Below are 27,251 nucleotides of genomic sequence, written 5' to 3'. Positions count from 1 at the left end.
AAGCGTCTCCGAGGCAGCACACTCCCCCTTCTTGCAGTACACACAGCTGTGCGACAGGATCACTTGCATTTGCTCCTGACCGGGGAAGGGCTCAGTGTGTCCAGCAATGTGAGTCCAAAGGAATGTAACCTGTTCCTTTGTGTTTGGATTTACTGACCAAGCACTGAGCTGATTTAGCTCCTGGGGACTGGAGAAGCACATGAGCAAATGCACTTTTCTCCCCTGGTGGGAAGGTGGTTTGATGCCTTATTATTGTAATTGCCAAATCGATTGGTCATCGCAGGCTGTGTTCGAGACTTCATCCTCTTTCACCCTCTGCTCAGGAAGGAGAGCCAGCTTATTTTGACAATGCTTACAGAAAAGTGCTTGGCATTTGTTTATTCTGCGCTGTATCTCTGGTCATCCTTGTTCCTCTCACTCTTTAAAGGTAAGCTCCTCTGTGTTTGTCCAGGACTTTCCTTTTTTTTTATGTTGTGGTTTGCATTTTCTTTTGCTGTTTTTTTTTGTGGGGTGTTGTTTTATTTTTCTTTTGTTTTGTTTTTGTTTTGTTTGGATTTTTTTTTTGTTTGTTTGTTTGGGTGGGGTTTTTTTGTTTTCGTTTTTTTGTTGTTGTTGTTGTTGTTTTCCGTATAAATTCTAGTTACATCCAACCCCAACTTTTATTTTCAGAAAGTCTTAAATCTGCTTGTATTTCAAACTTCGTTAGAGTCCCATACTGGTTTAACTGACTTCTGTAATCAGTTTGGGTAAGTTTGTAGATCTTACAGTGCTGGGCACATTTTTGTAAGAAGGAAGTAGTGTGTAGGTTTGTTTCTGTGGTTTTTTGGTTATTTTTCAATTAAAGGTGAGTAATTTTAACTTCCATAAACTAATCCAAATGGTTGTATTTCAAAACAAACAAGTTTTTGATTTCTTTAAAAATGTAACCTTCCCATGGATTTTGAGAGCAGAAAATTATAACTTCAGGCTGGGCAGAATGACTTTGAGAACCCTATAGGTGTGTGGGTGCAATGATGTTCTACAGAAAAGTATAAGCAGAAGAAAATACATAACTGTTTTTTTTCTATGCATCATTTAGGAGGATTAAATCTGTATAAATGCATATACTTACCTATTACTGTTTTGTTTTTATTAAACATACTTTTAGTATGCTTAATAAGAAACTGTCAAGGCAGAGATGGATATATATAGTTGGAAACATCTAATAAGAATAATAATGGCCTTCTGTAGTCTAAGGTGTCAGCTCTGACTAAGCTATCTTCAGAAGTTTCAGCATGGTGCAAACAAAAATCGGAGCTGTGTGATTATTTAAAAACATTCAGGATTGCAAGGCTGACAAAGTGTTTTTATGTAAGAATGTTGAAATACCCAAAGTCATGAAAGATGTTCAGTATTCTACACAAAATGTGCTTTTATGGCACACTTTCAGCTGAAACATACATGCCTGTGGCAATCAAAATTCTAAAACTGAGTATTTTAGGTGAGAAGGACAGCTTCTTGTTTCTCTATAAATTATTTACAATTTATATATAAAACAGGATTGTCTTTTAAAAGTAGAGAAAGTGATCCACCTATTTCAGAAGGGCAGAGGCACTAGAAACATGCATATATGTGATGTTTCACTGAACTGTTCATGCCAGAAAGGTTAACTCCTCATTAATTCATCTGAAGCTGTAAAATATCTGGGCATTTCATTATTACAGGTCCACATTTCATCTGCCTAATGTAGCAATGTACTGCAGGAAAATGTTTACCCACTTTGCTAAATTCAGAACCTTGCTATCTTCGAGACATTTCTGTACTACCTTAGGATCTGAACTAATAGGATCTAGTTATGAGATAGGTAATTTTGTGGACATTCTTATTTTGAGATGTTGTGTTTCATGTAAATCCTGCCTTTTAAAACATAAATAGTCACTAATTGGTCAGGAGGATGCCTAGTTTCTCTCAGCAGCACATGGAAATAAACTGCTTTTATAAATAATTCAGAGGATTTTTTGTTAGGTGCTTTTACCAGCAGCTTACAATATGGACTTTTATAGAAAAATGCTAAAGCAGATTAAAATGAATCTCTGATAAAGCTGGACTGTAACTGACCTCCACTTTAAAGATTTTTTAACTTGAAAAAAGGGGAGGAGAAAAAAACCCCAGAAAGATATGGAAATTGAGCTGTTGGGCAGAAGAGAAAAAAGTCAAGATGATCTTAGCATGTTATCAGTAGCAGAGTTTTTTTAACAGCAAATCCAGATGAACTTCCCAGGTTCCGTAGTTCACCCACACAGAAGTCATAGCAAATTCAAATCATAACTAACTTCTCTCTCCCATAGCGCTGAGTTGTTTCAACATTGTTCATACAGATTTATCAAGTTCTGAAAACTCCTGTAGGGTTGTTTCACAGGAAAGTTGTGACACGAACTAGATAAAACCAAAGGAAAGCAACACATGAAAAGCTCATTTTCCCCCCACTTCTTCCTCCACTGTCTGCTTCAATCTAGCTTTACTCACAATAATGCTTAGGAGCCCCAGTAGTCATGTCATTTAAGCTAGGTCATTGCAGGCTTCCTTCTTGAAGAGCTGATTTTGCTTTTTTTTTTTTTTTTTTTTTTTTTTTTTTTGCGCCTAAGGAAAAATCAGGAAACTGGTTTTCAACCTTCCTATGTCCCAGTGATATAGGAAGTCCCTGTCTCTCAGGGTCAGACATCACTTCCAGGCCAGGGGCAATACTTGAAGGAGCATCCAGAACACAGAAGGACTGAGTGAGTCTCAGCAGCTACCTAGCAACCTTGGGTGAAGGGACTTGAAAAACCTGGTCAAGGGAGTGATTGGAAAGGAGGGATCAGACCCATTCCTTCTCCATTTCTAGAGTGTGGTGCAGTGTTACAGATTGGGTGCAGACAACCCTGCAAGGATGTTTAAGAAACATATCACAGTGATCACAAAGAGACATAGCCTCTCTGAGGAGTTACCTTCAGCTCAGGGCACAGGCACCTACAAGGTTTGAACAGCCAGGGAAGTAAAAGACATACTTGGCTAGTATCAAACATGTATTCTAATTACTGTGCCTTTATAACCTTTTTTATTTCTCGAGTGAGACCATTACAGCCCACATGCTGCAAAGAGCAGAGTCAGACCTCTCAGTTTCTTTGCTCTGTACAGGCTGCCATCAGGGTCGTGTCTGGCCAAGTAGCTTTGAAAAACCCAAAAATGTCAAAGGCAAGCTGAGGGCAGCATCCTCCTTCTGCAGTCTAGTGGGAATATAAGTGCTCAGCTGTGTGGTACAAATCCTGTGTCAGGGGATGCTGCAAGTGAGCTAACCAGCTCAAAGATGTAAATGATGAATTCAGCTGGACTTGTTGTACCCAGCTGGTACAAAGCAGTTTTCTTTGGCTCACTCCCAATACAGAGTTGAATTTCTGTGTTACATCAATTTCATACCTTTTCACACCTTTGCTTATTTCATTGAGGTCTAGTGATCACATCAGTATAGAACTGATGATCTCTTGGAGCAAATACTCACAAATTTCTTGGTTCACTTCCATGCAAGCAGGTGCTGCTTCTGCAACAGCAGAAGCATTGGCAAATTAGCCTCAGAAGGCCAGATTCTACTGCCAAGCTACAATTTCTCTAATGTGAGCTAATTAGACTGAGGTGGCATGAGTTTAGAGATCTATGTAGAAGGAAGAGCAAATACCTAAAAACTTAAATACCTATATATGGAGTCTAAACTTCAGGCCTCAGCTTTGTAGGCCTGATAGAACTGCAGTGTAGGCCTGATAGAACTGATGTGTGTTAATCAAACTCGTTTACTCAAAAGAGACACAGTTGAACAGATAAAAAGATTCCTGTGCCTTAATAATATCATTGATAATTTAGGTGGTTGTTGAAGTAGTTGTACTTCACATCTCATAACTGTTATCAGAGTAGAACCAGGTGTGAAAGTTAGTTAATTTAGAATCTTTCATACCCTTGATTGGAGGTGTGAAGGTTGTATTCACCTCAGCTCTACACAGTCTCTATGTTGATCCATTAAATGATGCAGTTTCAAAGATAGCAATGCAGCTGATACACATTTAAAATAGAAAATATATTAGTTAGGCCTTAGCTTGTACTGGTAGATCTTTTCTTCCATATTGGTGTCATTAAAAGATTCCACAGATGCAACTTGCAGACGTGGGAAATTGCTATCAGATCCTGAGCATTACTTTAATATCTAATAGCACAGATATCAGGGCTGATCACTGAATGCTGAGAGTGTGCTAAGGTATCGCATATGCATGGAGCCTGGGGAGTTAATGTTTTAGTCCATGGCACATGTAAATACGCTCCTTGATCAAGAGCACTAGTGCCATCAATATGTGTCTATTCATTTAAGATGGGCAGGCAGGGTCCTAAGCAAACCCCTATTTCGTCTGAATTACTGTCTGCTACAGTTACTTGCTGTATATGCTTGCTTCTCGAAGTAGACTTTTCAATTCAATGAACCTGACCTTGTGTTCAGTTACTAATCTTCTATGTGCATTCACTGGCACAGCTCTAAGGCTGATCTGTATTATCATAGGCACAGCTGCAACAGTGGAGCTGGCCCAAGTTTCTGAGAAGTTGCCAGCCTCCAGGAAAGTTGGAGATATTTCTGTGTGCATTTGCTGGTAGTGATCTGAGCTAAATACTGTGTTAACTCTTCTGAAATATTGAAAAAGGGGGAAGGTGCAGAGGAAGAACCTGGTTCATGACATCACCAGTGCCTATTGTTATATGCACCTATTGGTATAGCGCTCTTGCATGCAGGGAGGGATCCAGAAGCAGATACATGAGAAAGTAGCACCCATCTGGTCTTTGGGATGATGCCAGATGTCTCCTTAGGAGCCTTCAGCCTTGCTCCAGCTCAGAGAGTTTTCTGATGGTCTCAGAGCAGAAGCTCCCATTCTAGGCAGGGGGTTCATCTCTTAAAGACAGCTTTAAAACTCTTTTTTTCTCTCTGGTTTATTTTCCTAAGGCATGTGGAAAAGAACATGGGTTAGTGATGGTGGTAGCATATACAATTTCATTTGTATGTGACAAGCAAGGAGGGAGATATTGTCTCTTCAGCTCTGGGGTGTGATTAAAGTAGATCAAAACCCTTTTCATCTGTCATGACATGGTTGGTTGAAGATATCTACTGCCTGGAGATCCTACTTAATCTAATTAAGAATGAGATCAAATCTGACTGAGACAGGTAGGGTTAGCACTGGCAATCAGTATCAACCCAGGAAATTAGAAATGTAGACAGGAGTTTATTGCTGTTTTAGAGCATACTCCTGAGAAAATACAGCTTGAAGAAAGACTCAAATAAAATACTTTATGCATTGAGGAAAACAGCTGATGAGAAGGCTGAGACCAGAACCACATGGAGTGTTTAGAAGTAAGAATCTCATCACCCAGGGCTTGCAATTAAGTCAGTAAATTGCACAGGAACGGGAACATGTAGTCAACCAGGAGTACTTATGCATGTAAACAGTGAGGTGCAGGTGTCTCTGTTTTGCCTTCCTATCAATTGGTTTTGCTCAATTAGAAAATCTGTGGTTAATGGAGTGCTGAAACAGATGTCTGCAGACCTTATACCATTCAGAAATGAGTATTTACAACACTTTTGCATTCCACAGTGTTGAAGATAAAAGGACAGTCCACTTTTCTGTTCTTAATGCAACACTGATTTGGGCAAAAAAATTGTTTATAAGAAAGAGGCAGGCTTGAGGAGGTCTCATTTCTCACTGAGAACTCAAAGAGGAGGTTGAAGTCAGTACACTGAGGTTGAAGAGAGTACACTGTGTTCCCTGAAGCTCAGCTCTTGTTATGTGGAGAAACATCAGTAGTCTCTTAGATCTTTACCATGCCTAGAGAGAAAATTAAGTTGTAAATTGGAAAAGATATGTCTGTAGCAGCTGAGGTGCGAGATGGTCTGATCTATACAGATTCATATAGTGGTAGAATAATTTGGCTGGAAATGACCTCCAGAGGCTGCCCAGTCCAACCCTTCTCTATTTGTTTGCTGTCTGAGGTGTCAAGCTGCAAACATCTCAAAGGACAGTGGTATCCCTTATGCACAGCACCCTTGAGAAAACAAAGTCTCTCTTAGTTCTATGGGGAATGCCCCATCATGCAGCTTTATCTTACTGATGCTGTCCCTGTGCACCTCCCAGGAGAGCCTGGCTTATCCATGATGGAGCTGATCCTCATGGATGCTGAAGACAGCCGAAAGAGCTCCCCTTTGTTTTCTCATCTCCAAGCAGATCAAAGTCATATCTCTTTAATCTGTCTGCTGTGGTTACAGCAGCCTTATTGTCTCAGTTCAAGGGATCAGTGCTGCCCTATGGAGACTTCATTACACAGAGCTAACTGTGTGTCATGTGAGTGGGTCTCATTGAGTGCAGGCTGGCTGTAGAGAATGATGCTGCTTAATGTTCTCATCATGTCTGAGTCAGTGCATTTGGGAAAAACCAAAAGTAGGAAGTCATATAATGATGCACATAATACATTACATAATTCTTAGCCATCTTATGTGTTTTTTAAAGATCCTGCAGAAGCGATAGAACAGTCATGGCAATTGATGGAGTGCTTTCCCTTTAATATTGTGTCATTTTAGAAAAGTAGTCAGCAAACTAAAATCCAGCATGAACAATTGTAACAATGGGAAGAAGAAATCAAAACTTGAATCAAAATTACTAGATATTTTGCAGTTGCCACCTTTTTCAAGTGGCAAATGGGCAGCAACTTTGAATTAAACCTATACATGTTCAGGCTACATGCACAATCCATAAATGGCAACTGGGCAGATCCAGGAGCTCCAAGCAAAAGATTTGCCTTTTTATTATAACCAAACAGCTATCTTGAAGCATACTGTCTGCAGTAGCATTTTGTTCAAGGTCTAAGACTTCTAATGTAATTTCCAAAGATATTAGGGTCACCATGTATAATTTAAATTTATTGAATTGTTATCTCTGCTCATGCACTGCTCATGCATTTCAGCACTTCTGGCACCATCACATTCTACTTATGTGCTGCCTGATGATGTCAAAGAGGAGGCAGCAGGGTAAAGGGAAGGTAGATATAAGGGAAGCAGGTTTGTGGGTGAGGAGATATTCTTCTCCAAAGGAGGCCTCTGTCAAATGGACAAATTATTTCATCTTTGGGTCAAAATGCTTTAGCAAACTCAGGAATTCTTTTCTGGGGAATACAAGAGGGCAGTCCAGACAGCACAGGATTACTTTCTGACTTCCAGGCTTATTCTCGTCTCACTCAGAGACTGAGTATCCCACATCTGTGGCATTGCTACTGTATTGCAAGATGACAGTCATGCTCCTCCTAGACACACAGGGCAGCAGTTTTGTTTTAATTTTGTTTTGTCTGCGCCAACATAATTCAGGAGCAGTACACTGAAGTTACCAAAGTTTAAAAGCAATGGAGTAAAACAGGACAAAATCAGGCTCCCCAGATTGTCATTCTCTGGAAGTACCTCAGTTTCACTGTGGTCCATTCCTGCTCTTAGTCAGGATGACTGACTCAACCAATGCAGGTTTGGCTGGCAGGATGCAGCAAGGAGAGACCAATATTTCATATAACCACTGATCCCAACAAAACTAGGACCCGAGCCATGTACCAAAGGAAAAGACAATAGCATCTAGTGTTCTGAAAACAAATCAAGGCTAACCTAACACTCATCTGTCGCTGAGATCTTGATACCTTTAAAGTCTGGAAAAAAAATTTAACAACAAAACAGATGGAAGCTTTTGAGCCACTTTGTATGCATATAAGCAAATCTAGACTGAGTCAGTCAAAGCATAGTACATACAATTTCAAGTGTCTTAGGACAGATCTCCACAAATCTTGTTTGGTCACAAATCCTGTTCATTCAAAGTGTCATTTACTTCATCAAACAGTACCAGAAGCAGCTTTTCTCATCAATGTGAAATAAATTCAGACTCCTTGCTAAGAATTTTCATGTCGCTATTTACAGTTCCCTTTGTCTTTGAAGACCTCAACCACCAAAGCCTCAGACGTCTTTCCCTTAGGAAAAATCCCTTCATAGCAGCTGCTTCTGCTGCCACGACCTCCAAACTACCACAGTTTATTCACAGCACAACATCTCATATGGACAGGCAGCAAGTTTGACCTTAGTGGAAGCTCATTGATGCTGCCTCAAACAGTGGTGGGTCTTGTCTGTAGGTATGTTATTGAAAGTTTTGATCTCCAAGTGCAAAACTATTTAGGATTAAGGAGAATGTATCTCCATGTTTCCCAGTTTACATACTAAGCACTTTAACAAATTAGCAGTCATTCAGAGCTCTTACACTATATTTCTCATTATCCAGCATTTGACTTCTGATATTGTAAAGACAAACTTGGAATTTTCTTTGCATTTTCAGATCCATATGGACATTTGTGCATTGCCTGTGCTTTGCAGCTAGTGGAGCTCTCAATTTATTCATGGGCAACAACTGCAACCTGACTAGTAATGGAAAAAAGCAGGAGAAGCCATCTCTAGCCTTCCCTGTTTCATTCTCAATGCCTTTGCTGCTTAGCTTTGCTATGCAAGTACAGGTGGCGGGCTGGTAAGGCAAAAGTTCATAGTTTGGGAAATGTCTGTGAGATAACCAGCTGATGAATGCTGTGGAAGGAAAAAGGGAAAGAAGCACTACAACATCTGTGAGCACACTGGGCAGCTCATTTTCACGGTGTTATTGTCTGTATCATTTCCACTCCAGCCTGTCCTCTGCATTGTCCAGAGAAGTTAAACCATTTTACCACAGCTTCATCAATAATACACTGAGGCAATGCTTTAGAGCAAGATCTCTCCCTCATCTTTGAACCATAAAAAGGGGGAACAAGCTTTTTTTTCCTATTAAAGACATGCCTTTGACTAAGGAATAGGTCTTGGAATCTTTGCTCTCTTCACATCTTGGGACAAAATTACTATGTTTCTCTTCCTGGGAAGCTGGTATATCTCAGTGGATAAACTGGGGAAAACTGACCAGAAGAGGCCCTGCTGCTCAGGGGTGGGCTGGGCACAGATCAGTGGGGGCATGCAATTGTATTGCTCATAATTTCTCTTATTTGGGTTTTATTTCTCTCCCTCTTTTTGTTGTCTCCCTTTTCATTATTTTTATGTTTCATTATGCTTCATTATTAATATGTTTCATTAATGCTGTTATTGTAATTTTTTTCTAATTCTTTTCTCTATCCTGTTGTGGGAGGGGAGATTGTGAATGAGTGACTGCATGGTACTCAGTTGCAGTGTGGAGTTAAACTACAACATCACTGTAGGCTCTATCACTGCTATTATCTGCACTGGGTTTAGGAAAAAGCACTCCTACCTATTGTTTTCTCAGCGTAATGAACCTTGTTTGTCTGTTTCCACAGAAATCATTATTACACCTGTCAGTTCACTTACAACTTCCCCAGATCTGAGCTCTCCACATGTGCCTGGCATGGTGTAGAGTGGGCTTTTGATGGGGAGGTGCCGACTGACTTGACCCTTTTCAGAGCTATTTGTGGATGCTGTGCATGTTGCCAAAGCTGCCTCACTGATGGCACTTGGAGGGGGAAGCTCATAGCGCTTTCCCAAGAGGGGCTTTCCCTGGGTTGACTGGTTTGGGTACTAAAACACGTAGAGATAAGGGGATATGACAAGATGCTTTGCAAGCCAGTGAGAGCAGGGAGTGCAGAAGTCCAGTCCAGTCCACTGATGACCATATCACTGGTATCATGCTTTTATATTATGGCTTTATTTATTTTCTTTGGCTTTCATTACTACTCCTCTCCACAAATCCCAGGATGGCTGGCAAGAGTTGCCTCCAGACAGCTGCAGTGCTCTGAAATGTGTAGCATCACTTGCTGTAGATTCCTCCTCCTGTGCTCCCTGTGCATTTAGTATTGTAGCAATGACACTTACATTGCAGAGAGCTAATGTAAACTAGCATTACACTAGAAGTACATTTTTAGCCTTTACTGGCTGCAGCTAGTTAGGTTTCTGACCTGGAATAATGAGGCAGTTTAGATAACTAAACTATGATTGATGTTAATACCTCAGAGTGTGTCTCTCTATCTTGCACACATAACTCAGACTTTAAAATACCCGTAACCAAGCCAGTAGGCCCAAAAATGTAAGCCCATCCTTTCATTATATAGTTTTAGGAAGTTGTCATGGGCCTAGAGTCTTTAAGAAGAAACCTTTCCTAGCATATCTTTTTTAGTACTCATCACTGCTGGAAACTCTTTATGTGCTATGAAAGAACAGAAATGACCTGTTTCAGGAGTATTAGGTCCTTCTCGCCTAGGAAATCATGTTATTTCTCACATTCCTCTGGGTATCTGATGGATTTTGTGTGTAAGATGCAGAAACAATCTGCATAGCGGGAGACAAAGATTAGAGTCAAAGATTACCCAGAAGGGAAGTAGATTAAAAAGATGTTTTAAATGAGAGAAATATTCAAATACACAACACATAAGCACACACGCACACAGACATACACAGGGTAGAGGTAGCTGATGTGATTCAATTGTTTCTTATGTGAATCCTCTTCCCTGAAGGCATGATGGCATACATTTTAAATCCAAGGGCATTGAAAGAAATAATGCATTTGTAGCCACAGATAAAAGTAACAATGCTGCACATAGGAACAAAAGCAGATGGGGCACATCTGGATCTCTGGGGATTAAGTGACATACAGTAGTGACATGCTTTACATTCTCAAAAATCTGCAAATATTCAAAGTAAGTTGTTTTTCATAGCTACAAAATCATTAGAACATGCCTCATTTTTAAAATGTTCTTGCTATTGTAGTTCTTTATGCAAATGAAATTGTTTGTGAAATAATCTGTTTTTTTCCTGGTGCTTTTCATATTACTTGCCCCATAATTCATTACCACATGTAGTATGTGTGTGTGTGTGTATGTTTCCTATGATCATTCTGTTTGGATTCTGAAAGCAATAGCTAGAAATCCCTACAAGAGTACAGTGATAAACTAAAATGAAAATAAATAATAGAAGAGGAGCTATGGTAGGAAGGTTTTAGGAAAATAGTTTTAATTTATAGGATTTAGTTCTGATAACCATAGTTTTTAATGGATTTTTCCTCTGTAAATGTTCCAGTTATAAGCAAATTAAATACAATCATTACACAGCTAAACTTAATAATACCTTACAGTATAATGGCACTGCTGTGTTTGTTTTTTGTAAACACCAGAAATTCACTCATCTTTTTTTATGAAACAGTAAAACAAACAAACCAAAACAAAAAATATACGTCAAAGTAACAGTACAGAGAGAAAAAAGTGACATAGATGTGGTGAATACCTCTTAAAGGTACAAGAGGAGTGAATAAATATCACAACCACAATATTATTTTTAGACCTTTCATGAAGTATTGGGGGGAAAAATATGTAAAAATAATAATGTGATGGATCAGATATAGGCTGTTGATTGTAACTTACCATGTTCTTCGAAAAGATTATATATGAAAGTGATTCTAAGAACTGTCTTTTAAAACAGAAGAAGAAAACAAAGAGACATTTTCTGATTCCTAGGCATGTTAGCATGCATGTATGTTAATAAAAAATGATATGGAAAAGAATATGATATTTTGTCCTGAAGCCACAACTTTAGGTACCAATAATCTTGTATTAATAAAGTAATAACTTGTGTATTGGGGCTCAGGCCTCTGCCTAAAGAAATGAACAACAGCTAGAAAACAGCTAGAAGCTCCCCCTCAAAAAATTTGAGAGATTATGAAAACAAAAGTGAGGAACAGTATGAAACAGGTAGAATGATTGATAATACAGGTATAATACAAGTACCATTGCTGAAAAACTAGTGGAAGTCCATGTTCTACTACCTATCATCTTGCTAATATTTCATTTTTTATTATTTACTGTGCGCAAACCAGCCAGAACGTGTCTCATACCAGTTCAGAAGCTGACTACTTTGTGAACAAACCTGGGGAACTGGAAGGACTGGACTCTTGCCTTGTAGCTTGGGGACCTCGGCCTGCAAAGCAGAGCAGGAAAATCAGCCAGCCAAGACCAGGCATGACAGCACAGCTCCTGGAAAGGAGAGAGCATCTGTCCTTCCTGGGGGTGCCATATGGATAGTCTGGCCAGACCTAGCTGCAGGTTCCCTTGCTGTGCAATTCTCAGCAATTACATCCTGGAAAGAAACATGAAATGCAACTACAGTATATATTCTCAAAAGATTGGTAGAAGTTTATAGGTCATATCATTCAATCAGTCTGCTTCTTGCAGACTTCTTTGCACATGCAGAAGCATAGAGGGAATTGAGAGAGGTGTTTAAAAGTAGTGCATGAGTAACTGCTTTCTATAGAGCTCTTCACAACCAATCGGAGGGATTGGTTGCCTTGTGCTATTCCACTTGTCTGCAAACCCCAGGAGCAGTTTAGGGGATATTTTCAGATTATTCAAGAGTATATCTTGAGGAACAATCCAGCCCTTGAGCTAATATTTCCATGTCTCCTTTTTACTGATAAACCCAGCGCTAGATCCAGCATCCCAGGTGAGTATCACCACTGCTGAGTAGAGATGAAGGATCACCTGAATTGATCCACTTATCTGGTTTTTCCTGTTGCAGCTCAGGATGCTGGTGACCTTTGCTACAAGGGTGCATTGCTGGCTTATAGGCAGCTTGGTACCTATAGAGTTCCTCGGGGCTTTTGTGTTATCATGTTAGCCCCCAGCCTGTTCTTGTACCTGGAGTTACTCCTCAGGTGCAGAATGACTTTATTTCACTGAACTTCACGAGGTCAGTCATTTCTCCAGTTTTTAAGGTCCTTCTGAGTGGCAGAAAACCTTGTGCTGTATCAGCCACTCCTCCCAGTTTTGTACCATTGGAAAAAAACCCCAACTTGCTAAAGGTGCACTCTGCCCCATCATTCATAACAACATTAAGTATCATTGTTCCCAGTACCCATCCCTGGAGTACTCTACCACTGGCTGGCTTTCAGCTGAAATTTTTGCTGCTGACTGCAACCCTCTGAGCCTGACAGTTCAGCCACTTTTCTGTCCACTGTTCACTTATCTAGCCTGAAAGGCATAGACAAACGTGTGTGAGAATTTTTCAGAGATGGAGTCAAAAGTCTTGCTAAAGTTGAGGTAAACATCCTGCACTGCTCTTCCCTCATATTTTAATGAGTTTATGTGTTTTCCTACTGCTTCAAAGATATTTCAGAGACAAGGGAGACACTGTCAGAGGCAGTGTGTCATAAAAACTCTCAGATCTTTTGGCTAGAAAACATCATGCCCTTTGCTAGTTACTTTTACTTAGCAATAACATAGGTAGGTAAGCAAGTATGGCTCTGGTTTTGGGAGACTGACTTGGCAACCTTAAATACTGACATCCATCATCTAGACTAGTTTAAAAGATGAAACAGTGCCACTTCATTTGGTTAAACTTCTGTGACTGAGGGATAGTCAGTGGTAAAGCTTATTCTACCACTACTCCTGAGAGATTCAGGCTTCCCATCACCAGCAAACACTCCATTTAGCACACAGAGTTGTAGTGTCACAATGCATTAGCACAAATGTTATAGGAGAAAAAAGCAGAAATCTCTCTGGAGTATGAAACATTAAGTATGTGAAAATTACAATTTAAAGAAAAAGTCTGTGAACATAAAGGTCAGACTAGATATCCAACTCAGTTCCCTTCTCAAAAGCAGACACAGCAGTGTGATTAGGCTAGCCAGCTCTTTGTGTTACCAACAGCTGCTGTGGCTGTTTGCCAGGACACCCCAAGGCTCCATTGCTTCTGAATCTATGTCATTTTGTAAGCCAAACCATGCAGCACACAGATACGTGGTACCAATGCCAGCTCTGCAGACTAAGAATAGATCAACTAGAACTATGTTAACAGTTTTGAATAGAAGAGATTGTAAAGTATCAGGATCACATTACAGAGCAGAGAGTTGAAGAGAGGATGGAAAACTAGCTGCAGTTCTTGGCTATTTCACCTCAAAAAGTTTAACAGGGAAAGAGGCTTGGCATCAGCATAAATGAAGCATACAGTCCAAAGACAGCTTTCCAAACCCTACAGCAAAGGGTTATGCTTAGATTTCTGCAAGTCAGACATCCCTTGGTGGGCTGCTTCAATGCATCCCAGCAATGGAGGTACCGGGGCAGTCTAGCAGCTCAGCTGGGTCCAGAGACTGGTGAAGGGCACTTTTCCCCTTGTAAAAGCTGAGGAAGCCAGCTTAAAAGAAAAGTTAAAGGCAAGTATTATGTAAGTACTCAAGATGAGAGCAATAGTTCAGGAAGTCACTTTTCAGTAAAGCACAGAAACTTTGGTGGGTAGGTGAGTGAAAGGACAGCAAATTTGCTCCAGAACTCAGACCCTCTTTCCATAGGACAATGTGTGGTAATTTTGATGGGTTTCCTTCACACACAAGACTTTTATAATGGAGTCTGGTCCTGGTGAGGCACTGGAAAGTACTAAGACCATAAAACAGAGGATTTAAATCTCAGCTTAAGTAAGCAGGGAAGATTACTTAAGATGCTGGAGAGATGTTGTGGTCAGAGTTTGTCTTTGTCATTGGTGAAAACATAGCATCCATACTGAGTGTCAGCAAGGGCTGTTGAAGGCATGCTCACAGCATTTGTTCCTCTGAGTGCCAGTGATCATGTAGAATATTGTGCAAGAGTAGAAAGGATCCATGAAATTGATGTGATAGTGTAAATTACCAAAGTAAACCAAAATACTATTCTTTCTTGTTTACCAGGCACTGCCATGCTAGAAAGTCACAAAGCTCCCTTGAGTAGCAGGAAGAATTAAAAGAACACAAGTTAAACAGATCATGCAGTGTTTATAAACGGAATTTATTGTTAGTTTTAAAAGGCATGGCTGCTTTGTTGTAGGGCAGCTTGTCTCAAGCTTGAAGGGGTTGCTAAGCATAATAAGAGACTGGGAAGCCAGAATGGGTTGTTACATTTTGTTTGCACTGTCAAGAAAATATTCATCACAACCTCTGTGAGAGCAGTTTTGGTCTCAATGTGCAGAGCTCTGATCAAGAAGTAAAAACCATCATATACAGAGAATGGGAGTTGCAGTGGATAAAAAAAAGCTTCAGTCCAAAGTAATAATGATTTAGAGTGCAGATTCTCTGTCAGGGATTGAATTTGTAAAATTCAGAGAATACATTCTCATGTTGACAGGACTGGTTTGACCTCAGGGAACCTGCAGTCCATGACCTTCCCTCTCTTAGGTGCAGCTCTTAAGTAGAGCTCGGGCTGCCACTAGCCACAGCACCAAGATCTACACAGTTTTGGGGGAACCAGGGTTGAGCAGTGTATCCCAGCAAACTTCTTGCTTTGCTGAAGGAAAATGCCCAAACCTTCACCATTTACAGTTCTTGTGACAAGGAAACCTGGTCATGCAGGTTAGACAGATGCTCTCCACACCCACCCCAAAGATGGGAAGCAGGGCATCTTGAAAATTAAGCGTAGACTGATGTTCTGCTAATCTTTGGCATGCTCAGCCGTTTGCATGACAACTTTGTGTGGAGTCTGTTCCCAGTGCAAACTGAGCTAAGCATGCAATACCAGAAATTCAGTATCACTGTAATAGCTGTTAAATACTCTAGCCTTCATATCACCACCTCAGTAGATGTTAACAAAGTGTGCTGCCATCAGATGGAAAAAAGTCAAGGGAAGTAATCCAAAGGCTGGAAAGACTGCTCCACAAAACTGAAGAGGATAGGAAGAAGGGTTGTTACTGTTTCTTGAGCACAGAAAAAGGTGTGGTACATCAGCTCCAAGAAATACGGATAGCTGTTATCTCACAATATGGCTAAGTGATAGCAGTGCTGGCTCACAGTAGCCAGCATCTGGGAAATAAGAGCAAGCAAATGAATTCATTCATTTGTTTGCCTTCCAGGAAGCTGTCTTGTGGTTTTGGAACCACAACTCTGCTGTCCATCAGCAGGAGGAACCCCAAGAAATGGGGACATTCAGTCAGTGCCCCGAATTCTATTCAGTAGGTTCTGAATATTGGTAATTAGTTAGAGTGTTAGTAGTTGATGTTTTTGAGTTCATCATTCACATATGCAGAAAAGCTGTGTCTGTCACATCCACGTATAGCATTGGGTAATATTTTTAGGAACTGCTTTTTAATTACAAACCTAATAAGAGGTAGTTTTCAACAAAACAGACAAACAATGATGTCCATGTGACAGTGTGAATGACAGACACCTTTCTTTTCCTCTAGACTCTCAGCAGGGGGAAAGCCAGAGACGTTTGTACAGAGAACTGCTGAGGAACTACAATCGTCTGGAACGACCTGTAGTGAATGACTCCCAACCGCTTGTAGTCGAACTCCGGCTTTCCTTACTGCAGATAATTGATGTGGTAAGTTTCTTGTTGTTGTCTTCTCTGTGGCACCCATAGAGCATAACAAATCTGATGTCCAGTCTAGGAGACATATTCTTTCTCTTTATCAGGCTATCAGAGATGAAAGCAGTCTGTCTTTTGCTAAGCATCCTCCCTAAATGCTGGAGTACATGCTTCGACACTTAGGAGGAGTGAATTTTGTCCTAAAAGCACAGCCATTTCTGACACAACATGAACTGCAAGGAGATTAATTATGTATTTATTTTCCATTTGTTTTAAACAGAAAAAAGAATTCAATCAATTAGAAACCATGTGTTACTACTAATTATTAATGAACATTCATCTCAGAGCTGTGTGGGATGCAGTAACTCAAGACCAAGTGCAGCATTCAAAGCTACCATCACTGCACTTACATTTTTTCATTAGATATTATAATGGCATTGGCTGCTTCTCCCATCATATTTTTACCATGCACTGCAGCTGAATGAGTCTGCCCTGAGATGAGCTTAGAAATCCATAAAAGTAAAACCTGGAGGCACAGCCATCTAATTGTCTTGACTACAACATGCTTTTACAGAATTGGAGATTTGATCCATGGAAAATTTTAACATAATAATCCAAATCCTTTTTTCATCATGAGGAGATTCTGTATGAGAAACCATTGTATATATATATATATATATATATATATATATATATATATATATATATACAGGATTTCTCTCATTTACATGGGAAAAACAAGCCAGGAGAAAAATTTTGACCATCTTCACCCTGTCAGCAGAACAAACAGGTGAAACAGTATTTGGAGCTGGTTTGTGATACACTCACTGCCATGGAGGGAATGAGGAATAGAGAGAGATATGTGGAAACATTTGTGCAGTTACAAAGCAATTTAACAGGACCTTCAAGTATTCAAACTTTTTAAACTCTCACAGTCATTCTGAAAATGTGTAATACACCAGGTGCTCTCCCTAGAGAGGTAAGCAGGACCCTGAAGGTGTAGCCCTGCAGCATCACAACATGCAAGTGGCAAGTCCAGTCAGCTGTGCTATTCCTGGAGGCAGGCAGGAGCCACTCAGATAGGGTATGCATCTTTCTGTTTTGAAATGTTACCAGTTGCATTGAACTGGAAGACAGAGGAAATCAGTACTGTCAACCCAAAGCCTCTACATGAAGGAAAGAGCAAAGATTTCCTGCAGCTAATTTCAAGTAAATTTCAGCAAGCAATTCTGGGTTTAGCAGAGATGTCTGAGCTCCAAAGATCTTCCATCAGTCCTTCTTTATCTGTGGTATTTTTTTTCAACCTAATTTGAAGGTTGGGGGTACTAATGGGGACTCTTCAGCCAAAGGGCTGCAACTGTATATTTTCAAAGTCAGGAGGAGTTACATAAAACAATTGTTCAACTGTGTTTCACATTCATATATGAAATCCAACCTTTCAGGAAATTGGTTTTAGGTTTTTTTTTTAATGGTTTATCTACAGTAAGTCAATTATAAAAAAGTCTAAGAGTCTATCATAAACAATGTAGTTCTAGTATTCCCTTTTGGTTGTCCACAATAGGAATGAGGTATGCTAGATGTTTATACCTTTCAGAAATGAAGCTTTTCTTTCCTACATCTTTGCACCCAGTAGAGTTGCTACATGTTAATCTGTTTTAATGATAAATGATGACCTGTCTCAGGCTTGTGGTCTTGCAAACTGCACTCAAAGTATTTTTAAAAACATCCAGAGTTATTTGACATGTTTATCTTGGATGATATTAAAAGGTGCCTGTCTCCGCAGTGGAGGACAGAAAATCATTTGGCCATTTGGTCCCTGTAGTATAAATGTCATTGTGGCATCAACAAGTGGCTAAACCAACCAGCCTGAAAATGCACAAAACACTGATCCCCTGGGTTCTTAAATCAGGAATCAATGCAGGAATGTGCCAGCAACAAGCACTGTACTTGTGAGCCCCTCATCCTCCACTGCTGGCTGGACAGATGGCAGCATCTGTCTGTTCCAGTTGCTGAAGTAAATGTCTGTTTAAAAGGGGACTCATTATAGCCAAAATGATGTAAAGAGAAGCAGTGAAGCTACAAGAGGTAATCTCTATGGCCATCTCTGTTCAGTCAGTAGACTGAGTAGGCTCTGCCCCCTCAGCTGCTCTGTCTGGTGGAAGACAAAGCAGCTGGTGCATACTCTTCACTTGGGGATGAGGACAGACAACATCACAGTCTTGCAATGGTGTATGCAGTGAAAAGCTGCTCTTTCTGAGGACTTGAGTGTCAGTGTGGTCCATTACCATAAGAGAGCAGAGTCCTAGGCAGGGTCTCAGCATGAGGGCACTTTTTACACCATACTCCCTGGGGAGAAAACAAGCACTCCATGCTCAGGGAAGTGTCATGTGCCAAGGCATACTACAGCATTGCTGGACTCACTGAGGTACTTTGCAAGCAGTCACTGCAGTGGTCACAAGATGGTGTTCCCTGTTCTGGTTTCCCTGTGGAGAAAACAATGTGAAGAAGATGAAAACAAATTTCCTATTTTATTAGTGCATGGAAATGAGGAGGGGTCTGCCACTGATACTCAAAAAATCTTATGCCTTACTCATGCCAAGACCTGGTATTGCATCTAAAGCACTTCTATCTGAGGCAGGTTCCATCTCATGTCTCCATAAGTCTGTTTCCTACACATACTGTATTAAAATGTAATGAATCCTAAATTAATCTTTTGCAGACAGGTTGCTAAGAAGAGCATTGTTGACAATCTACTTGCACTCTGCTACATAGAAAGTAAAGACTGCTCTGAGATCAGTGTGGTTTTCCAAACAGTAATACAAGTAACTACTTAAAATCTCACCTCCTCTTCTCCATTCAAAGAAAATTTCAAAGCATGACTGCTTTAGATTATGTTTTCTGCTTCTATGTGCATGCATTTGCCTACACAGGGTATGTATGGTTTTTAGGATTCAAAGCAAGCCGTCATACTCAAAGCTCAATAGAACATGTACTCTATTTGTCACAGTTGTGGTATACAAATGCAAATGAAGGGCTTTAGAGTTTGGATTTTTTTTTCCAAAAATTATATTAATTCATAACTACAGTCATGACAGGCCCATTATATTCAGGAAACAAAAGAGCAGAAAGAGGGACAGTTACAGCCTGTGTTTAAGAGCAGGATTCAGTTCAGTTTGCCTTGTCCTCTGTGTGTAAGGACAATTTCCTGCTGAGCTGTCTCCTGTGTAAGCCATTTCTGAGGGTCACTTTTGCTTGGAGCCTGACCCCCAGGCACTCCCTGTGCATTAGAAGAGCATTGGCTGGTGCTCTCTCTCACAGAGCACTGTCAGCTACTGCCAAGTTCTGCCAACCCATGCAAGGATAGATATCCAAGAGTATTTGGAACAAAAATTCTCTTATTTTGTCTAAGAGCCCAGTCAGTTGGTGAGGCTAGAGTAATTAAGAAATGAGGCATGACATTTTCTGCAGCAGACAAAATGCAAGTATTTTTCTTTGGCACAATGTAAAAGGAAACTGCTAGGTAGAAAGTATTTCTCATCATGAATGATTGTTTTCATTTCCTGTGTTGGCATTTGCAGGAGACCTTATCTGAAGGGCTATATATGTGGTTGCACTGTTAAGTTATTAAAAAAAATAAATACAGCTGTTGAGGTCTCTGCATATGGTGGAGTCCTGTAATAACTTTTCTCTGTTATTATATAACTGTTCAGCCTTCCAGTTGCCACTGAGGTCATAATGACAAAAATCAGGATTGCAAGTGATCGATGGGAAGCCACAAAAGTGCCGAAAAAATCCCCAAGAATCCATGAGTCATTATGTACTTCCAGAAGTCAAAAAATACAGAATTTTTCTGTGTTTTGGGCTGCAAACCCAAAACAAATGCTGTGTCTGGAAAAAATTATTATGGACTGTTTTGATTCAATTGCACAGTGTATAAAATGATTGTCCATCCTAGAGACTGCAGGATTATCCTAAACCTCATGGTTAGGTTAGGTTAATCTCATGTTAAACTTTATCACAAGGTTGCAAAAATCTCACTTTTAAACCACAGATGTTGTTGCCATGCTGTGTATAAACTCTCCACATTTTTTGAAAGCCGCAAGACAAGGTAATGTAAGAGCTTAGTGGGACGATAAAAACAAAGGTTCACTTTTTGATATTTTCCTTTAAACTGGGTCTGAGCCTTGCTGTTCAGTGAAAACAAGAGAAAAATCCTCGCATATTTTCATTGAATGCTCAGATGTAGTCATTATCACTATAAGCAGCATACTAGCTTAGCAGCATAGATATTTTTGCCTTCTGTACCCAGACCTTATCAAAATGTGGGAATCGAACTTAAACTTCCACCAGTTTCCCCAGGTCAAAGAATGCAACCCTGGAGGAGTTCAGTTTTTTTGTTATTTTGAGTTGGTTTGTGGGGTTCTTTTAGGAAGTGTTTGGTAAGAGAACAACTTTTGAATGCAGGCATTGTTGACATTGAAGCTGCCTTCACCAGCCTGCTCATTTCTCAGATGATCTGCTCATCATATAATAGGACTGTTGAACTCAGTCCTCAGGAGCTCAGGCATTTTGTTGGGGAGTCGCTATTTGAGTGAGAGTTGCCAAAACTAGAGGCTGCCTATCAGTATCCTGTGCCAGAAATCAATGGTGAGAAGGCAGGAGGGGAGGCTATGCCTGGCCCTGGAGTGCATCCTGTCTGACATAACCCTCCTACTGTTGGGTTTCTCACAGAATCTCTGTCAGATCTGAATGCCTTTAGCAGTTGATACCCTTGTTTTAAAATTATTTTGTTTCATAAGCATTCTAGGGTTGGTTCTGCAGGTGTATTAAAAGGCCACAAAGTTCAAGGTTTACTCTTTAGCTCTAATTCACCTCTTCCTTCTCAAACTGACCTTACAGCATCTAGGTCATTCCCTTCTACCTTTCATTCCAGCATTCTCACACATACAAAAATCTATGCTGGGTATTATAGTTAAAAACAGATCAACAGACAAGTGATTCAGGAAAACAAATAAAAATATGCAGTGTGCATAAGCACGTATTCATTTGTTATTCCCAATATAGTACCAGTATTTACTAGATTAGACCATAATCCCTATAGTACATCCCACACAAATCTTTTACAGATAGATATCTTCAAGTATGTTAGCTTGACCGTTCAGCTGACTCTTTCAGCCTTTCTAGATTAAAGTATCTTTTTTTTTTTTTTTGCTTTCCTAATAGTGCCTTTATCTGTGGGCTTCCTGCATAGCTTTTGTGAGAGATGTTTACTTAGTTTCTCCTTGAAAGATCTGCTCTACTAAACCACTTATCATTCTGCAAAGTTTATTTTCATTGTTATCTTGCTAGAGCCAATTTGATGAGACCACAGAAGCAAGGCTGATGCAAAATACTGCAGCTGAGAAGAGAAACAGACTGGACACCATTAAAAAAGCTGAAAACTAATTCATTACCATTAAAATTTTGGGCAGAAAAATTACAGAAAGGATTCTAGACCAACAGATTCATTAAATCCCAAAATCTCTCTCTCGGTCACAGAACTCACTTAGTGTGACCCATTTTCGACTCCAGGAAGAAAAAGTAAAATTCCTCTCCATTAGCATGAGAGGATATTGAAAATTGGGAAATTCAGGGCTAATTGAGCCATGAATTATTGTTTTTGCTGTCTCCTATGTGGCATTTTCAAAATGCCAGTCTCGCTAAACCAATTAAACATGCAACATCTGAATTTGCTAGCACAATGAAGTTGAGCACCCTGGGTATTATGGCTTCCTGACTAATACTATTTGCACATGCTTGCATGAAACATTATGATGGAGTTTTTATAACCTGAAACTTACTGGCATCTTTTTATTTTGTGTGACTTCTGTCTTGCTCAGCTCAGAGTGGAGGCAGCTCACTGAGAAGCAATTCCATGGTTTGTTTTCTTTCAGCATGATCCTCCAAGATGTACTTAGTGGCAGAATCTCTAACAAAAGAGAGGGTGATTTCCTTCTGAGATTTTTAAGTTGTGGTCATCCAACTTGGGCATTTCACAATAATTAAACAATTTTTCTGTCTGACTGATGAAAAGACTGTACTCTGGTGTTTGTTGATGTGGGAATTTAGATCTTGAACTTATGTATATTCCTTAATTTTGTGCAACTGAGTAATCAAAGATTTGCAAAGGCATCAAAGATTTGAAATAAAGCAGTTAAGTCATAGCTGTTGGAGTGGCCTTTAACCTAGTATTTCTTAGTTTCTCTGAGTTCCCTGAGGGTAAGTTCTGAGAGACAGTGAGTTCAGCTCCTGAGGAAAAACCTTTCTTCCCATTTTTATCCCTGACCACAGGCTATAAGAGTCATTTGACTTTTGGAATATATCTACATCCCTTTTTTTTTTTTGCTGTGCTGCCACAGCAGCATACAAATATAGGAATAGCAAAGGCAAACTTGCAGATAGACTGAGTGTGATTCTCAGATAAGTAATCAGGGTAGGCTTTCTCCATGCTGTTTTCCTTGTGATTTCAAATGCTGGAAAAGAAAATTAATAATTAATATCCTAGAATAAAGATTTGTGTCTAGTCCTGTTTGTTTGAAGTACCTGCCAACTGTGGACAGAATACATGGAGGGCTATTTCAGGAGGAGGTATGCACCCTGGAGAATATAAAAGCCACCTACATGCTATGTGTGGATGTTTTGGGATTTTAATGGAGGACAGCTTTTTTATGGTGACATAACACCCTTTCCCCCAGGAACTAAGCATGTATGTCAGTTTATCCAAGCAGTCAGAGAGCAGCACTGTGCTGGCAGGCCATGTGAGGCCCTCTGACCCAGCTTCCATGGTTTCCATGACAAGTATCCTTATAATAGTGGGACAGAGCTGGTGGATTCACTCTTCCCAGGATCACAGGGAGCTGTGGGGGCAGGGAGTCCTGCGATTTGCAGGTTTTTGTGGAGGAACTTGAAGTCAAACAGTCTCAAGACCAGTGAGTCTACATTGTGTCACAGTTCACAAGAGTCCTGATCTTCAGGGACTAGTGCAAAGCTACAACCTAGAAAAATAAAATTAGTTTCCTAAGTCAAGTACCCATACCCCAGGCAGTAGTTGGAAGCCATGTTGTATGTGCAGAGCAAGAACAAGACTGCCTTTTTTCACCACAATGGAAATTGTAAAATTGAAAAATATTGGGGGTCAAGGCAAGTAACACACAAATCAAGTAGGCTTGGGAGACTCTCAGTCCCCTGTTGTGCCAGTGATGAGTGGGAGGGCTGCCTACTCTGAAGCCCTGACTGGCAACAAGAACTGGCATATCTTCCCTTATTTCTTACTCCCACCTTTGGGGGATGCATGGGTTCAGTACTTCCTTCAGTGGCTTTTGTATCCAGGCCTTTGCATTTAACATCTGAATCTGGTTGATCTCTGACATACAGGGAGACAAGGCTTTCAGAAGGAATATCTCTTGAGGACTTTGATAGCCATCCATTATATAACATAAGGAATATGGCTGGCATTCCTGTGTTTACAGGCTTCTCTGGCACAGTCTTGCTTTTAGTGCTCTACTTCTCCCAGTACAAGGCTATCTTAAACTCTCCACTCTCACCACAGGTGATTGCTCCTGGCTCAGGGACTTGCCAGTGGAGGAGTGTGATCTGACAGGGGCCAAAACTTCCAATATGTAAAGTTCCTGTCTCAAAGGGAAGTGAATAGACTCTGCTGAAAGCGGCAGATACAGATGCAATGGTACTTGCCCAAGCTGCTCTTCTGGGGAGAGAAGAATGTGGGTGATTAAAGACAGTAGGACCACATAGCGTACTGCACTGCCTTGGTAGTAGCTGCTACACAGTGGAAAGACCAAAGGCACACAGCACTTCTTGTCCACACTGAAGGGACACATACCTCTACAGGACAGGAGAGGACCAAGAAAGGCATGACCTCAAGGAGAGGCCAGTGGCATCAGATGGGATTGTGATTCAACCCCAGGTGAAAAAAACTTATGAGACATCACCTCCAGCCATTCATAGTGGGAAATCCTGAGCAACAAAGGTGTTCAACTATGGGCACTTTCCTAAATGTATCTTCATCCTCATGGGCAACAAAATTCTCAGCAAATGTTTGTTCTTCTGTTATTCCTTTGTATTTTTGTATTCCTCTCCAGTCTTTCACCTTTACTCTAGGCCTTCCTGTCTTATTTCCATCTTCCTCCTGAGGGTGCTTTGTTAAAGGGATTGAGACGAAGTACTTAAACTTTAGTTAAAGGGATTGAGGTGAATACTTAAGTTATCCCTGTGTAGTTGATGTTATCATGGCCAGGTTTAATCCAGCTTTGTCATAAGACTTGTGAAATACAAAGGCTGTCCAGTGATACTTACTTGAATGTTGCCAGGGCAACTTGGGCACTCCTCAAAATTACTTATTCTGTGAGCCTTCAGCCATTCAATGCATTTGAGCTGAGTTTTAGATAATCAGCTGAAGTTTGTGAGCAGATTGGTGGTTCAGCAATGGAAAAGAGTGATTTTGCAGTCATAGACTGAGCATAGAAGTGTTTGAAATCTTGATCAATTAATTCCTTTGGATATTTTGAATAAAATTCCACTCAAGATCAGTGTCTCTGCTAACAAAACTTTCCAAGTCTCCAGCTCAATGTCTTCATGTCACTTGACTGTTTCTCTCCTCATCTTCAGATCTTCAGGTACGAAAGAGCGAAAATTTTTTTAAATTACCTGAAGTAGTACCAAAGTAGTCACACATGACCACTGAGAGTTACTTATTCAGTTTGAGACTTTTCTCATTATTGTCTTGAAAGAATTCAGTGGTTGATTCAACTCCCTCTTCTGGTTCTGTGAGAGGGCAAGAATCAATGATTTCTGCTGCTCACCTGGTAACAAATGCCTTGCTGCAGAGTTGACATGTGATATATGTCATATGTCATATGATGTGACTACTGAATCAGGAAGGGCTTTGGTTTTTTTTTATCCAGGTGATATGACCCAGGTAATTATGTGGCTAAGGGAAGTTATGTTTTATTTAGATGTTGACCTGACAAGGGAAAATCTATTGACAGGCAGTAGTGCACAATGCAGGCAGATGCACGTATATTGCAAGCTCTGAATTTAGGGCAGGGAAAAGAAAACCAAAGTGAAACATTCACATGTCACAGCATGTGCACCAAAACAAACCAAACTCTCACTTTCCATGGGTCAAAGGTGACTGTAGGAATAGGCAGATATCTGGGGCAGAGGATTAGCTGGTCAGGCTACAGATAGAAAGAGGAGAAAATGAACAAATACAGGAAGGATTTAGAGAACCAGTTTTGCACTGACTAGTGACCACAGCTTTTCCAGCATTTTAAATAGCAGGAGAAAAATGATTTGTCTGAGCTGAACATTTGCAAACCAGGAGAACTGCCAGGGGAGTAATGCAAAAGCGCCTTTGGGAGCCGATAATATTCAGCCTCACCCAGAATCTTTGCAGTGCTGCTTTCATTGCTTTGCTTCACAAAAAGATGGGAGCTGAGAGCCAGCCCAATACAGAAGGAAGGTCATCCCCAAGACTGACAGTGCCAAGACAGGAATCTTGAACAGAAAAAGCAGTGTGATAGATTATTCAGTTTTTCTCCTGGGAGGAAAGGCATCCTCTCAACTAAACTTTAAAACCTTCTGCATAAACCAGTGACATAGAATAAGGGAATTGCCTCCAGCACTTCCCAAGCTCAATAATCAGCTTTTACTTAGGCAAAGGTAAGTGACCAGTGATCTCCTGAGACACAGTAAAACACACACATGTCCTGCAGGTTTTTTGTGAGTGTCCATGTAACAGAAAAATGCAGTCTTTTCTGTGCCAAGGTATTTTAGAGGTGCATCAGCACACAGGTCATGGTGAAGATGGCAGGTACTGTAATCTTTTGCAGCTCGGGAAAGGCTAGGCAACCAGCCTGCTGCAAAGGCCGGAGTAATTCCTTACAGAATGCAAAGCTGTGTGGCTCAATAGACCACCCCAAAGATGGAAAGCTGCATAAACACCTCAGCTCTGAAATGCCTCTCAGTCTAATGATGGTTTCAGACTCAAGGTTTCCATGTCTCTTTTCTTGGCAGCCCCAGCAGGCACATTTTCTTTGGTTTCTCAGCATCGTTCTCTAGAAAGGACTTTGTAGGAGACCTACACCTGGACAAATGCCTGCCCAGTGTAAAGTCAGCTTTGCTGCTTCTGCAAAACAGGCATTTCTAGAAAAGTCAGATGCTTGTTAGAAAAATATTTTTTTCTGTCATGCAATAAGAAGGACCCATCAGGCTGCATCTGTTGACCAGGGCTGCATATTGAAGCATTTTCTGTGTTTTGCCAAAATGTCAAATGCCATTTAAAGCTCAGCAGCCTGAAGACAAGGATGGGAATAGTTTCTGAATGGCAAAGAAAACATCCTGAAGTGACTTTTTTTTTCAGCCAAGTTAAGAGAGACATAAGCAGCCCAAAGCTCTAGTTAGACCTTGTGGTTTTGCTTCTATCCAAACACAAAACAAGATGATTGTTACTCTCTAGACAAGCATTTGAAAACTCATAAGTTTTCCTTTGACTACAAAACATATCAAGCACAATAGCCCTGTGAAAAGGAGGCAAAGAAGACCCAATACAATACATTTAATGCTACACAAGAAACCTGGCTGAATAATTGTTTGGAGACCAGGTCATTAGTATCTGATAGGTAAGCAGGTAAGGACAACAAACTTTTTTATGAAATAAAGAAGTCAGCCCAAGGTGTCTTCCTTTGTAAGCTGTCAATTATAAACTTATTGTGCCAGAAAAATATTACTTTCCTTAAGAGCCATATATGAAAGGCTCCTGATGGAAGGCATCTGCACATGCTAGAAATCCCCAGCCTCACAGATGTAAATTGAACTTTAATGCAATT

At 40.3% G+C, this 27,251-nt stretch overlaps 1 protein-coding gene across 2 annotated transcripts in view; it reads left to right on the top strand.

Annotated features, from left to right (window-relative positions):
- The window catches only part of LOC306814612 (neuronal acetylcholine receptor subunit alpha-7-like), a 62,792-nt gene that overhangs the window by 4,832 nt on the left and 30,709 nt on the right, over positions 1-27,251 (top strand). For both annotated transcript variants that reach the window (XM_079330835.1, XM_079330834.1), the window contains exons 2-3: positions 284-427; positions 16,241-16,380. In XM_079330835.1, the coding sequence (XP_079186961.1) occupies positions 284-427; positions 16,241-16,380 (284 nt within the window). The remainder of the gene's footprint in view (positions 1-283; positions 428-16,240; positions 16,381-27,251) is intronic.

This window comes from Erithacus rubecula (assembly GCF_903797595.1).
Source record: "Erithacus rubecula genome assembly, contig: SUPER_Z_unloc_1, whole genome shotgun sequence".
Classification (NCBI taxonomy): domain Eukaryota; kingdom Metazoa; phylum Chordata; class Aves; order Passeriformes; family Muscicapidae; genus Erithacus; species Erithacus rubecula.
The sequence above is the reverse complement of the archived record's forward strand: the minus strand, read 5'-3'. Positions and strand labels throughout refer to the sequence as shown.